Raw genomic sequence first — 13,303 nt, 5'->3', positions numbered from 1 at the left:
GATCATTGGAAGATCAGTCAATTTATAGCAAATCTTGATGAATTTTCTACTTGTGATGGCTAGATGCCTTCCTTAAGATGTTAAAAAAATAAATCCACTGGGGGTGATTTGCTTGATCCTTTCTTGATGCAGATTTCTGCTCCCGATTGTGGAGTCAATAACCAGGTTTCCATCCAACCTTTTCATGTGAGTAAAGTGCATGTCGAATACAAAATGTCATGACAGGCCTGATGGAAGCATAAGATTTTTCATGAAACTTTCCAAATGTCAACAAAAATAAACACGCTAGAAAAGGGGGGATCTTTTTATGTTGGTAAAATTATAATAACTGTCATATCGAAGTAAACTTGGAGTCACGCGAGGTTGTGTGATCCTCCAACTACTGCTCGTCAGGAAAGCATGCAGTTTATTATGCTAGTTTAACTTCTTGCGTCGAGCCATCCCGGATCCGGGATCGTGAATACAGCCTCAAGCTCATTACCATAATGCAACGTTAACTATTCATGAAAATCGCAAATGAAATGAAATTAATCTATTTGCTCTTAAGTTTAGCCTTTTGTTAACAACACTGTCATCTCAGATTTTCAAAATATGCTTCTCAACCATTGCAAAACAAGCATTTGTGTAACAGTATTGATAGCTAACGTAGCATTTAGCGTTAGCATTCAGCAGGCAACATTTTCACAAAAACCAGAAAAGCATTCAAATAAAATCATTTACCTTTGAAGAACTTCGGATGTTTTCAATGAGGAGACTCTCAGATAGCAAATGTTCAGTTTTTCCTGAAAGATTATTTGTTTAGGACAAATCGTTCCGTTTTCTGCGTCACGTTTAGCTACGAAAAAAAACCTGTATCCAGGATTGTGTAAATCTATCCGCAAGCTCATTAGCATAACACAACGTTAACTATTCATGAAAATCGCAAATGAAATGAAATTAATCTATTTTCTCTCAAGCTTAGCCTTTTGTTAACAACACTGTCATCTCAGATTTTCAAAATATGCTTTTGAACCATAGCTAAACAAGCATTTGTGTAACAGTATTGGTAGCCTAGCATAGGATTATGCCTCTATTTCAGCATGCAACATTTTCCACAAAAACCAGAAAAGCATTCAAGTAAAATAATTTACCTTTGAAGAACTTCGGATGTTTTCAATGAGGAGACTCTGTTAGATAGTAATTGTTCCGTTTTTACAAAAAATATTATTTGTGTCGACTAATCTCTCCGTTTTGTTCATCACGTTTGGGTAAGGAAAAATATAAATATATATATATTAAGTCATTAAAACCTGAACTTTTTTCCAAATTAACTCCATAATATCGACAGAAACATGGCAAAACGATGTTTAGAATCAATCCTCAAGGTGTTTTTCACATATCTATCGACGATAAAATCCATCGTGGCAGTTGACTTTCTCTTCTGAAGAAATGGAACGTGCATGGACCTACAGATTACGCAATAATTTCAAAACAGGACACCGGGCGGGACACCAGGTAAATGTAGTCTCTTATGGTCAATCTTCCAATGATATGCCTACAAACACGTCACAATGCTGCAGACACCTTGGGGAATAGACAGAAAGCGCAGGCTCATTCCTGGCACATTCACAGCCATATAAGGAGACATTGGAACACAGCGCCTTCAGAATCTGGGGCATTTTCTGTATGAAACTTCATCTTGGTTTCGCCTGTAGCATTAGTTCTGGGGCACTCACAGATAATATGTTTGCAGTTTTGGAAACGTCAGAGTTTTGTCTTTCCAAGGCTGTCAATTCCATGCATAGTCGAGCATCTTTTCGTGACAAAATATCTTGTTTAAAACGGGAACGGTTTTTATCCAAAAATTAAAAGAGCGCCCCCTATCTCGAAGAGGTTAAGAAAAAATATAAGTTATGAACTTCATAGGATGGTGAAAGTGCAAGGGGATGCATGATTCTTCTTTCTAATAAATGTCAAGGGTCTTATTCTGTTGACATTAAATAAAAATAAATAAATAAAAACAATCTCATCATGTAGGCTATACATGCGCTCTAGCCAACTGCACAGATACCATACTGTATCTGCGCCCTGTGCGCTGTTGGCTAGAGCGCACCTGTCAATAACAGTCGGCACACTCGCTATATATCACACACATTTCTGTGAGAAAACAAGAGTTGAAAAAGTGATGTTTTATTTGGTACATGGGATATTTTTTATGTGCACTACGTCATCACGCACAGCTTTTATCAACAATTACATTTGATGGAAACACACATCTGGTGGGAAAATGCAGATTTTAGAATATTCACATGAAAATATGTCCCCAAATGGACAGAAACCTAGCTATTGACATTTTTTATCTGACGATTATCTCCGGTGCCATCCCCTCCTCCTTTGGAAGGAGGCCCATGTGCTCCCTCTCCACAAAGGTAGATCAATGCATTGCACTCTACATTTCGAAAGCCCTCCTGCATAAACTTCTGCCATACCTTACTTCATTGTTAACCTGTTGACATAGGAGTTACAAGATCTGGTCTCAGGGTTGGCTAACTCTGGAGATCTCTTTCATTTTCACCACAGGAGTCTGCTCAGGGGAGTACAGCTCATAATAATGTAGAAACAGAGAAAACGGAATGGCAAACACCTGGAAACCATGTGTTTCATGTATTTAATACCATTCCACCGTTCTGCTCAAGTCATTACCACGAGCCCGTCCTCCCCAATTAAGGTGCCACCAACCTCCTGTGATCTCCACGAGTTGGGTAGATCTGCTTTTAACGGCTGTTAGGGAATCTTTTTACTGAAGAATGTGTCTGTTTATGATTGTGTTTTTCTTTTCATGTATTGTTGTGTATAATAACATGTATTTTAATGTCTATCTGGATGTGCAGTTTAATGTGTATATTGTATTTTGATATGTATTGTTGTGCTAAACAGGGCTCATCTAAAAAAAAAGAGACCTTGGTCTGAGCATCGACTCCCTGTTAAAATAAAGGTTAAATAAAAGGAAAAGAGCAGCTGTCAAGTTCAGCTTGCCGTTCCAGTCTAACCATATTTTATTTTACAGATGGAGCCCTGGGGAACTGCAGACTGCATTGTTAAAAAACACAACCCTGGTGCCTGAGCCAAGTAGCTGTGCCTTGTAAACAAAGCCTCCCGCCTGACCTGTGCACCTCAGTGGGATGACAAACAACAACATTCCCCCCACTCCCCACCCCCCGGATCCACTACAGAAAATAGCAGTGATGACTCAAACACCCAACGGCAATGAAAGATTGGCTGGCAAAAAGCCTCCAGCTGTAAGATGAAGGGTGCACCCAACCATGACATATAGTGAGGCTGGTTGGAAAATGTACCACTCCAAGACCTGGTGGGACATTTTAAACCGGTTTGAAAACAAGTGAAGGTCACAAGGCCAGAGCGATATACAGCTGATGATAGCAGCAAGCTTTGTCAAGGCTGAGGAAGATTTTTATATTTTAATAGGACACTGGCTGTATGCCTACATAAACAACCCTGGCAGATAAAGACACAAATCTTAGCAATACATCCTGGTACATACAACATACCTACAAATATGTTTTTCTGGTTATCTGTTCACATGTCTGGCCAAACTAATGTGGCATACCTTAACGCTCCCCTGCCACACACCCCGGTGCTATGGAAACCGGCACTGACAGTGACAAAACATGCTGTGGTACTGAACAAAAGATACGTTAATAATAACAACAGGTTAAAGAAGGATTTTTAAGCCTTGAGACATGGATTGTATGTGTGACATTTAGAGGGTGAATGGGCAAGACGAAAGACTTAAGTGCCTTAGAACGGGGTATGGTAGTGTCCAGCCAACTTCACATAACTGTGGGAAGCATTGGAATCAGCATGGGCCAGCATCCCTGTGGAACACTTGCGACACCTTGTAGAGTCCATATGCCCCAATGAATTGAGGCTGTTCGCAGGGCAAAAAGGGGTGCAACTCAATATTTGTTACACTCAGCGTATAAACCAAGTGATGTATATAAATCATTGGTATGAACACTAAATTACTAGTGTATTATTATTTTGACCAATTAGATAAGCTCTGAAAAAGATCTGATGTGATTGGTCAAAAGACCAATTAGTGGAAAAAAGATCAGAATTAGAATGCCTGTGTAAACACAGCCTTTAAGGCTCAAGCAATTAAAAGGTTTTAATGGTCCCAATCTTAATGAACAACATGTGAGAAAATGTGAGATAATACCATCTTACTCAATAATTACAACTGCAAGACTCAATTATCGTTAGTGAGGGTGTTTGATAACAGGGTTGGGTAGGTTACTTTCTAAATGTAATCCGTTAGTTACTAGTTACCTGTCCAAAATTGTAATCAGTAACATAACTTTTGGATTACCCAAACTCAGTAATGAGATCGCATTCCGTTATTTTTAGATTACTCTCCCTTTAAGAGGCATTAGAAGAAGGCAAGAATGTATGTTACCAATTGAACGACATCTATTGCAGGATAAATCATGTTAAAGTTTACATAGCTGGCCATATATGGATGTAACATTTTACTTTATGGGTTGGTTATGTAGGCTTCTTCAAAACCATCGCTTTCTCCTACAAATAATAACACGATTAAATTATATCTTTACATTAAAAACCAAAGTCTATCAGAATTTCACTCATTCCAATAAATGACTGGAATTCATAAACAGAGTAGGGCTGGCTAATAAGTCCTTAGTTTTGGGGTCATGCTCAGGTAAAACACAAAATCTTGAATGAGTAGGTGTGTCCAAAGGTTTGGACACACCTACTCATTCAAGAGTTTCTTTATTTTGACCATTTTCTACATTGTAGAACATTAGTGCATACATCAAAACTATGAAATAACACACATGGAATCATGCTGTAACCAAAAAAAGTGTTAACACAAATCAAAATATATTTTATATTTGAGATACATCAAATTAGCCAGCCTTTCCTTGATGACAGCTTTGTACACACTTGGCATTCTCTCAACCAGCTTCATGAGGTAGTCACCTGGAATGTATTTCAATTAACAGGTGGGCCTTGTTAAATGTCAATTTGTGTGATTTCTTTCCTTCTTAATGCATTTGAGCCAATCAGTTGTGTTGTGACAAGGTAGGGGTGGTATACCGAAGATAACCCTATTTGGTAAAAGACCAAGTCCATATTATAGAAAGAACAGCTCAAATAAGCAAAGGGAAACAACAGTCCATCTTTACTTTAAGACATGAGGGTCAGTCAATGTGGAAAATGTCAAGAACTTTGAAAGTTTCTTCAAGTGCAGTCGCAAAACCCATCCAGCGCTATGACAAAACTGGTTCTCATGAGGACTGCCACAGGAAAGGAAGACCCAGAGTTACGTCTGCGTCAGAGGATGAGTCCATTAGCGTTACCAACCTCGGAAATCAACTGCACCTCAGATTGCATCTCACAGAGTTCAAGTAGCAGACATCTCAACATCAACTGTTCAGAGGAGACTGCATGAATCAGACCTTCATGGTCAAGTTTCTGAAAATTAGCCACTACTAAAAGGACACCAATAATAAGAAGACATGTTTGGGCCAAGAAACACGAGCAATGGACATTAGACCGGTGGAAATCTGTCCTTTGGTCTGATGAGTCCAAATTTGAGGGTTTTGGTTCCAACCGCTGGTGTAATGGTGTGGGGGTGCTTTGCTGGTGACGCTGTCTGATTTATTTATAATTCAAGACACACTTAACCAGCATGGCTACCACAGCATTCTGCAGCTGTACACCATCCCATCTGGTTTGCACTTAGTGGGACTATCATTTGTTTTTCAACAGGACAATGTGTAAGGCTGTGTAAGGGCTTTTTAACAAAAATAATGATGGATTGCTGCATCAGGTGACCTGGCCTCCACAATCACCCGACCTCAACCCAAATGAGATGGTTTGGGATGAGTTGGACCGCAGAGTGAAGGAAAAGCAGCCAACAAGTGCTCAGCATATGTGAGAACTCCTTCAAGACTATTGGAAAAGCATTCCTCATGAAGCTGGTTGAGAGAATGCCAAGAGTGCAAATCTGTCAAGGCAAAGGGTGGCTACTTTGAAGAATCTCAAGTATAAAATATATTTAGATTTGTAACTTTTTTGGTTACTACATATGTGTTATTTCATAGTTCATGCTTTCACTATTATTTCACAATGTAGAAAATAGTAAAAAATAAAAACCCTTGAATGAGTAGGTGTATCCCACCTTTTGACTGGTACTGTATATACACTGCTCAAAAAAATAAAGGGAACACTTAAACAACACAATGTAACTCCAAGTCAATCACACTTCTGTGAAATCAAACTGTCCACTTAGGAAGCCACACTGATTGACAATAAATGTCATATGCTGTTGTGCAAATGGAATAGACAACAGGTGGAAATGATAGGCATTTAGCAAGACACCCCCAATAAAGGAGTGGTTTTGCAGTCAGTCATGGTGTGGCATTTCTTTGGGGGGGCACAGCCCTCCATGTGCTCGCCAGAGGTAGTCTGACTGCCATTAGGTACCGAGATGAGATCCTCAGACCCCTTGTGAGACCATATGCTGGTGCGGTTGGCCCTGGGTTCCTCCCAATGCAAGACAATGCTAGACCTCATGTGGCTGGAGTGTGTCATCAGTTCCTGCAAGAGGAAGGCATTGATGCTATGGACTGGCCCGCCCGTTCCCCAGACCTGAATCCAATTGAGCACATCTGGGACATCATGTCTCGCTCCATCTACCAACGCCACGTTGCACCACAGACTGTCCAGGAGCAATTGGGAGGATGCTTTAGTTCAGTTCTGGGAGGAGATCCCCCAGGAGACCATCCGCCACCTCATCAGGAGCATGCCCAGGCTTTGTAGGGAGGTCATACAGGCACATGGAGGCCACACACACTACTGAGCCTCATTTAGACTTGTTTTAAGGACATTACATCAAAGTTGGATCAGCCTGTAGTGTGGTTTTCCACTTTAATTTTGAGTGTGACTCCAAATCCAGACCTCCATGCGTTGATACATTTGATTTCCATTGAAAATGTTTGTGTGATTTTGTTGTCAGCACATTGAACTATGTAAAGAAAAAAGTATTTAATAAGAATATTTCATTCATTCAGATCTAGGATGTGTTATTTTAATGCTCCCTTTATTTTTTTGAGCAGTGTACAATTTACAAGTACAAAAGTAGATGTAGCAACTACAGATATGTCACGCTGGCATAAATTATTTGGGAGACAGGTGCAGGGCATGGGGACAAAAACCAAACAAACACGTAACAAAACACAGGGTTGAAACCCAAACAAAAGGATTAACAAGGATTAACACACAGGACGAGACCCATAATCACCTGCGCAAACCACAATGGCACGAAAGCCAAAACACACAGCACAGGTACTCACACACACCAACGGACATTGTAACAATAATGGACAGCCCAATGGAAACCAAAGGACACACTTAATACAAATACTAATCTGTGGGAATATGGGACAGGTGTGCGTAATGAACGTTTTGGAGGGATCCGTGACAAGATTGCTACTTTAAGTCTATGAAAAGTGTGTGCAAGTTTGAGCATGTGTCCATTAGGTCAATAGAAAAATGTTTTATCAGCATTTATCAGGTGCTTCACTATATCACATTTGACAAAAAAAATTTACAATGATGGAAAGACCTGTGTGTTGTCCTTGTTAATGCAGACAGAGAAGAGCTCCAACTTCTTAATCATAGCCTCAATTTCTTCCTGCACATTGAATATAGTTGCACAGTCCCTGTAATCCTAGATTCATCATGTAAGCGGTCAGTCAAATGAAAATGGTCAGTAAAGAAAACTTTAAGCTAGTCTCTCAATTAAAAAAAACATGTCAATACTTTGCCCCTTGATAACCAGTGCACTTCTGTATGTTGTGAAAGTGTTACATGGTCACTGCCCATATACTTGCATAGTGCAGAAAATACATGAGAGTTCAGGGGCGTTGCAGCAAGAGCCTCTCAGTGGATGCTACAGTGTACCCAAGTGGCATCAGGAGCAACTGCTTGCATGTGCGTTACCACTCCACTATGTCTCCCTGTCATGGCTTTTGCCTCATCAGTACAGATACCAACACGAGCAGTAGCTATGCTTGTCTACATACGGACCGTTTGTGGAATTCCCGCAAGAGAATAACGGTTAATGTGATGGAATGTTCATTATTTGACTAGGCTACCTGTATTTGACATTGAGTTGTTATTTCGCTGAACAATAGATGGTTTAATTTTATTTTTGGTAGTGAAACGAGGCTACTCAGGTGAGAAATGTAAAAGATATATAAAAAATAAAAATCACCCAAATGTATAGCCCCGTTGCTTGAAAATGTGTAAGTGTTTAAAAATAAAATGTGAATCACATTTTTATTTGGCGTACCCCTGGACGGCATTGTGCATACCCCAGTTTGGGAATACCTGGTCTGGATAATGAATAGAAATACACAGAAACAATTGACTCATAAATAGCTTACAGCACGACAACTCTACTGCTTTGTAAAGCCTGGCCTATAAATCTGACCTAAACCCAGAACCTCAAAAGCAATATCTCAATTATTCAGTATTTTTCAATGTTATTGCCCTTCAAGACTTCCTCCATAACCACTCATATCTGCCAAAAAGTCATCTTGTGAGAAAGAAGCGGCCACACAGCTACAACCTGGAGGCATTGTGTTAAGTTCAAACATCAAGCTGTCTGTTCTGACACGCGTGTGTGGTCTGAATCTAACCACCAGACTCTATCTAATTTACTATACAGGAAACAGCCCGGAGTTGTTGCCTCGGCTGTAAGGCCTAAGCATTAACACATGATTTGTGGGGACGTGCCAATTTCAATCCCGGTCTGATGAAACATGCATTCGCCTCACTGGAAATGCTAAATTTCACCCATGAGTCACAATAAGAGCTCTGTGTTATGCAAACTACTCTATGCCAACCTGCCAGCGGGTGTCTCCCATGTCCAAGAGGAATACCAGGGTAACAAAGGACTGGAAGAGGCTTACCGTAATTGATAAATAATATAACCCTGACTATGGCAAATATATGCTAATGCTCATGCTACCATAACAGTTAACATAGTTGTAAAACATACAGCATCAATATGACTAAAATGCTTATGGTTTGTTATTTACCCATCTTTAAAATAGACAACAATCATTACAAGTCCTAAAGGATAAGCAATCTCAAACAAAGTGTTTCCCTTAGAGAATCGAATGTATAAAAGACAGATTTTAATATTTTATTAGCAAAAATAACCTCACAAAAAACATTAAAGACCAATGCTCCAGCATAATTAAAACAGAATACATTTTCAGAAAAGGTTTCTTCAAAAGCTGTTAAGTTGACACAAAAAATAACCACCATTCATCCAACAAACACTATAATAAAACAGCCAAAATAATGTTTTCAGCCATTGTCAATGAGTTAGTAAATGGTTTCAATGTGTTAGCTAAAAAGGTCAATTCAAGCCACCAACCTGAGAATCTGTAAACAACTGTACTTCATGAGATCTCAAAGACAGTTAACTAACTCTTCTAAACAATTGTATTGGTATTCTTTAAGAATTCAATTATTCTACCTCCCTTGAACCCCGAGTAGATTTTGGTTTGTAAAATACCTTACTTTCAGCTCGAACGTTCTGCACTTAGGTCTACTGTAGGTAAAGCAAACCTGCAGATCACTCCTAAACAATCACTTGTCGGGTAAAGGAAAAAACACATTGTGGATCTTGCTATTTAACAGAACATACATAGTTTTGTAGTGCCAGAGTCAATGATTAAAGAGCTTTGACTGGGGTGAAATATACCAACTACATGGAGTGCTCTGAACATTGTCTACCATATGATAAGTACACAGTCACAACCCCCAAAAGCTACAGTATTTAAAAGTCCATAAGGACACCATGTGGTGACTACAGACATCCATTAACACATCCAAATCTGAGGCTAGACATTGTCAACAGTCAGACTAATACTGCAAATTAACATTTTCATCTTAACCGTCACCCCAAGTGCATAAAGAAACCGGTAACTCTAAAATTGTGGTTCAGTCTGAACTAATGTCAACTTAATGAAAACATTTACTTTCACGATACAATTCACGTTGTTTTCTGCTGCAGCAATCACAGAATAACACGACATTGTGCCATTGCTGGCTAGGGATGATTATTCTGAGTAAATGATGGTAAATATACCAAAATAGTTTTCAATTTGAACCAACTGGCAATATATACATTTTTTTGTAATCATATTAAAGTTTGATTAAATCATTGCATAGTCGAAAAGTAGTAGTCTAAACGTTATTCATGGATTTAGCAGGCACGTTTAATTAAAGAAATACATTTGATATTTAAGTAACTCTAGATCAACGGCTAAAAGACAAAGTGCATGTATACACAGTGTACAAAAAAATGTGGAACGCCCCCCTTTTCCATGACAGACTGACCAGGATCCCTTCTTGATGTCACTTGTTAAATCCACTTCAAAATCAGGTGTAGATGAAGGGGAGGAGACACGTTAAAGAATGATTTTTAAGCCTAGAAACAATTGAAACATGGAATGTGTATGTGAATGGGCAAGACACAATTGCCTTTGAACGGGGTATGGTAGTAGGTGCCAGGTGCACTGGTTTGTGTTTGACACAGTCCCCTGTGTGTCAAGAATGGTCCACCTCCCAAAGGACATCCAGCCAACTTGACAACTGTGGGAAGTATTGGAGTCAACATGTGGCACACTTGACACCTTGTAGAGTCCAGAATTGAGGCTGTTCTGAGGGCAAAATGGGGTGCAACTCAATATTTGGAAGGTGTTCCTAATGTTTTGTACACTCAGTGTATAAGCAACAGTATGACATCAAAATTAAAGACTGAAAACATAGCTCCATATTGAAAACACATACAGTAAGTGAAAATAATGGTTAGCAAAAAAAAGAAAGTTCTATTTAATCTATACATGCCAATCAGAAACAAGTTTATACAAGTAATATAGCAAACACCAAGCCCCTAATCACAATTGAATAATGTCCATTACAGTGTGAATATGGCACAATTCCTCTAGTGCAAATGATCAAAGAAAACAAACAAGAGTACAAATCTGATCAGTCAGTTGATGAAGCCCCAAAGTTTCTTAAAATGGTGTGCCTTGTTTAAAATTGTTCATTGATCTATGGCACCAGTGAAAAGGCCACAGTCGTGTAATGCTTACTTATCTGACAATAGGAGTGAGCTATTTGGAATTAATTTGATCAGTTTACATTAAATAATTGGTTTAAATTATTGAACATTACACCATTCATATTCAAGGGAACCCTGAACAAACACAGTAATGATGTTTTAAATAAGGTACTGTACAATAAATATACATTAAGATGAACTTGATCTCCTGTGAGGGATGTGAGAGTGTACGGTAAAAATATTTTTTTGCTTTGAAAATTTAATAATCTTACAAACCCATTAAGTAAAAAGAACAAACTCTATCCGGTACCAAATCAAGATTCCCTAAAAACAACAGGTTAGGAGAATTAACATAGCAGGTTAGGAGAATTAGGTTAAGGTTAGGAAAAGGGTTAGAGTTGGATAAAATGCTCTCTTAACCTGCTTCGAAAAGTAACTTCCGGTCATAGCTGTATTGAAATGTCATGTTTTTAGTGAGTCCAGTACCAAATCAGGCAGGTGTTCTGGCACTAACTACTACAAACTAAGGCAGGTAGGGTGAGGTCAGATGGACAGGGGTCAGTCATGGGACCAAGACGAAGTGATACCCTGCCTCTGACTTCCTGCTCTACTACTCTTCTGTTTGTCGTACTTGACTGACACGATGAGGAAGACCAGCAGGGTGAGGCCCTGGATCCCCGCTAGCAGGAAGAAGTAGTAGTTGAGCTGGGAGTCATTGATGTTACCTAGAGGAAGGGAGAGGGGCACAGGGCATTATGACAGAAAGCAGTGCAACATCTCAGAAACAGACACCACAAGAACCTGCAGAGAGGAAGAGATGGAAAGAGAAGAGGGTATGATGCAGATGTCATAAATCGCGAGTCACAATAAATAAGGGGTATTGAAAGAGCAAAACATGACAAACAGCAGTGGTTGATGCAACCTGCAGAGAGGGAGAAAGGGTCAGATGGATGGGAGCATGACTGCAACATCACAAAGCAGTGTTCCACATTAAAGGGATGCATACTGTTGATTCAGGTATACAGATGTAGGATCTTAATTTGAGCCCATTTGCTACAGCAGGAAAATAATCCTGCAGTAACAGGAAAAATGTATTAATTGTGTGGATTATAATGGAACGGACATTTTTGTAGGGGTTGATACATTTTTGGTTAGGGCAAATCAAGTCAAATTTGTTAGTGGAAATTACAAACTTTAGAAGCATTTGTAAAACTCAAATACACCACACCAACAAAATTTTATAACTTAAGACCCTACATCTGCATGGGCATAACCTGGCAATGTCACATGGCAACAAAAGTGGTTCTGTTTTCATGTTTAGCTCACTCTTTCCAGATAAATGAAAGGAGATCTGTCTGAAGTGGCTTGTGCATGAGAAGAAACAGCTCTGTTAAAGTGCAGAGGGAAGCTGCTTTCGTCTGGTCTTATTTACTTATGAGATGTTCGATGCAGTTTGACCCCACACTTCAATGATCATATGGAGGCCATTATTGAGGATATGGGATTTAAGCTTGAGAAATAACAGAACAGTCTGGACCCTCAGCTGTAAGGCGAGGCAGGGAGTCTCAACACAATTATTAAAGGACTGTTTCCTCAGAGGAACACATACAATAAAAAGCTAAAATCACAATGATGCTCACTTCCTTGTTTGACCTTCACTCTGGCTTAGTGGGATTGAAATAGAAGCTGTGTGTGTGTGTGTGTGTGTGTGTATTGGAGACACTGGCACAGCATGTCATAGAAAATGTGACTATTTTCAGTACAAACTGACTGGTCAGCAACCCTATGCAAACCATACCACCATCTTGTATCTGTAGTAGTATAGAATTCAAATTGTCCAAGACAATATTACCCTTCGGTCTTAATAAGATAAATTGGAATCCTTCTTTCTCAGTTAAATATCACCAGGCTCCAGTTTCAGCAGTGGATCATTACTAAGAAGCCTCTTCCCGAGGTTTATATTTGCACCCAGCTATTGCAGTCTTTACTTCTGAATGTTGGCACTGCTAATTAGTTGTCCCTATTCAAACAAACACTGGAGGGGATTTCTAAACAAAATCTTGTTTTTCCCCCGCTATAGTTTGACATGAAGGGAAAAGCCGACAGCTGCAGTAAATCCTCCATTTTGAAACT

At 39.3% G+C, this 13,303-nt stretch overlaps 1 protein-coding gene across 2 annotated transcripts in view; it reads right to left on the bottom strand.

Moving 5' to 3' along the window:
* Positions 1-9,224: 9,224 nt before the first annotated feature.
* The window catches only part of LOC118393137 (solute carrier family 15 member 4-like), a 46,935-nt gene continuing 42,856 nt past the window's right edge, over positions 9,225-13,303 (bottom strand). For both annotated transcript variants that reach the window (XM_035785488.2, XM_035785487.2), the window contains exon 9: positions 9,225-11,895. In XM_035785488.2, coding sequence (XP_035641381.1) covers positions 11,729-11,895 — 167 coding nt within the window. In that variant the 3' untranslated portion in view covers positions 9,225-11,728. The remainder of the gene's footprint in view (positions 11,896-13,303) is intronic.

The sequence above is a fragment of the Oncorhynchus keta genome, chromosome 14, assembly GCF_023373465.1.
Source record: "Oncorhynchus keta strain PuntledgeMale-10-30-2019 chromosome 14, Oket_V2, whole genome shotgun sequence".
Taxonomy (NCBI): domain Eukaryota; kingdom Metazoa; phylum Chordata; class Actinopteri; order Salmoniformes; family Salmonidae; genus Oncorhynchus; species Oncorhynchus keta.
Note: the sequence above shows the minus strand (reverse complement) of the source record. Positions and strands in the feature narration are given on the sequence as shown.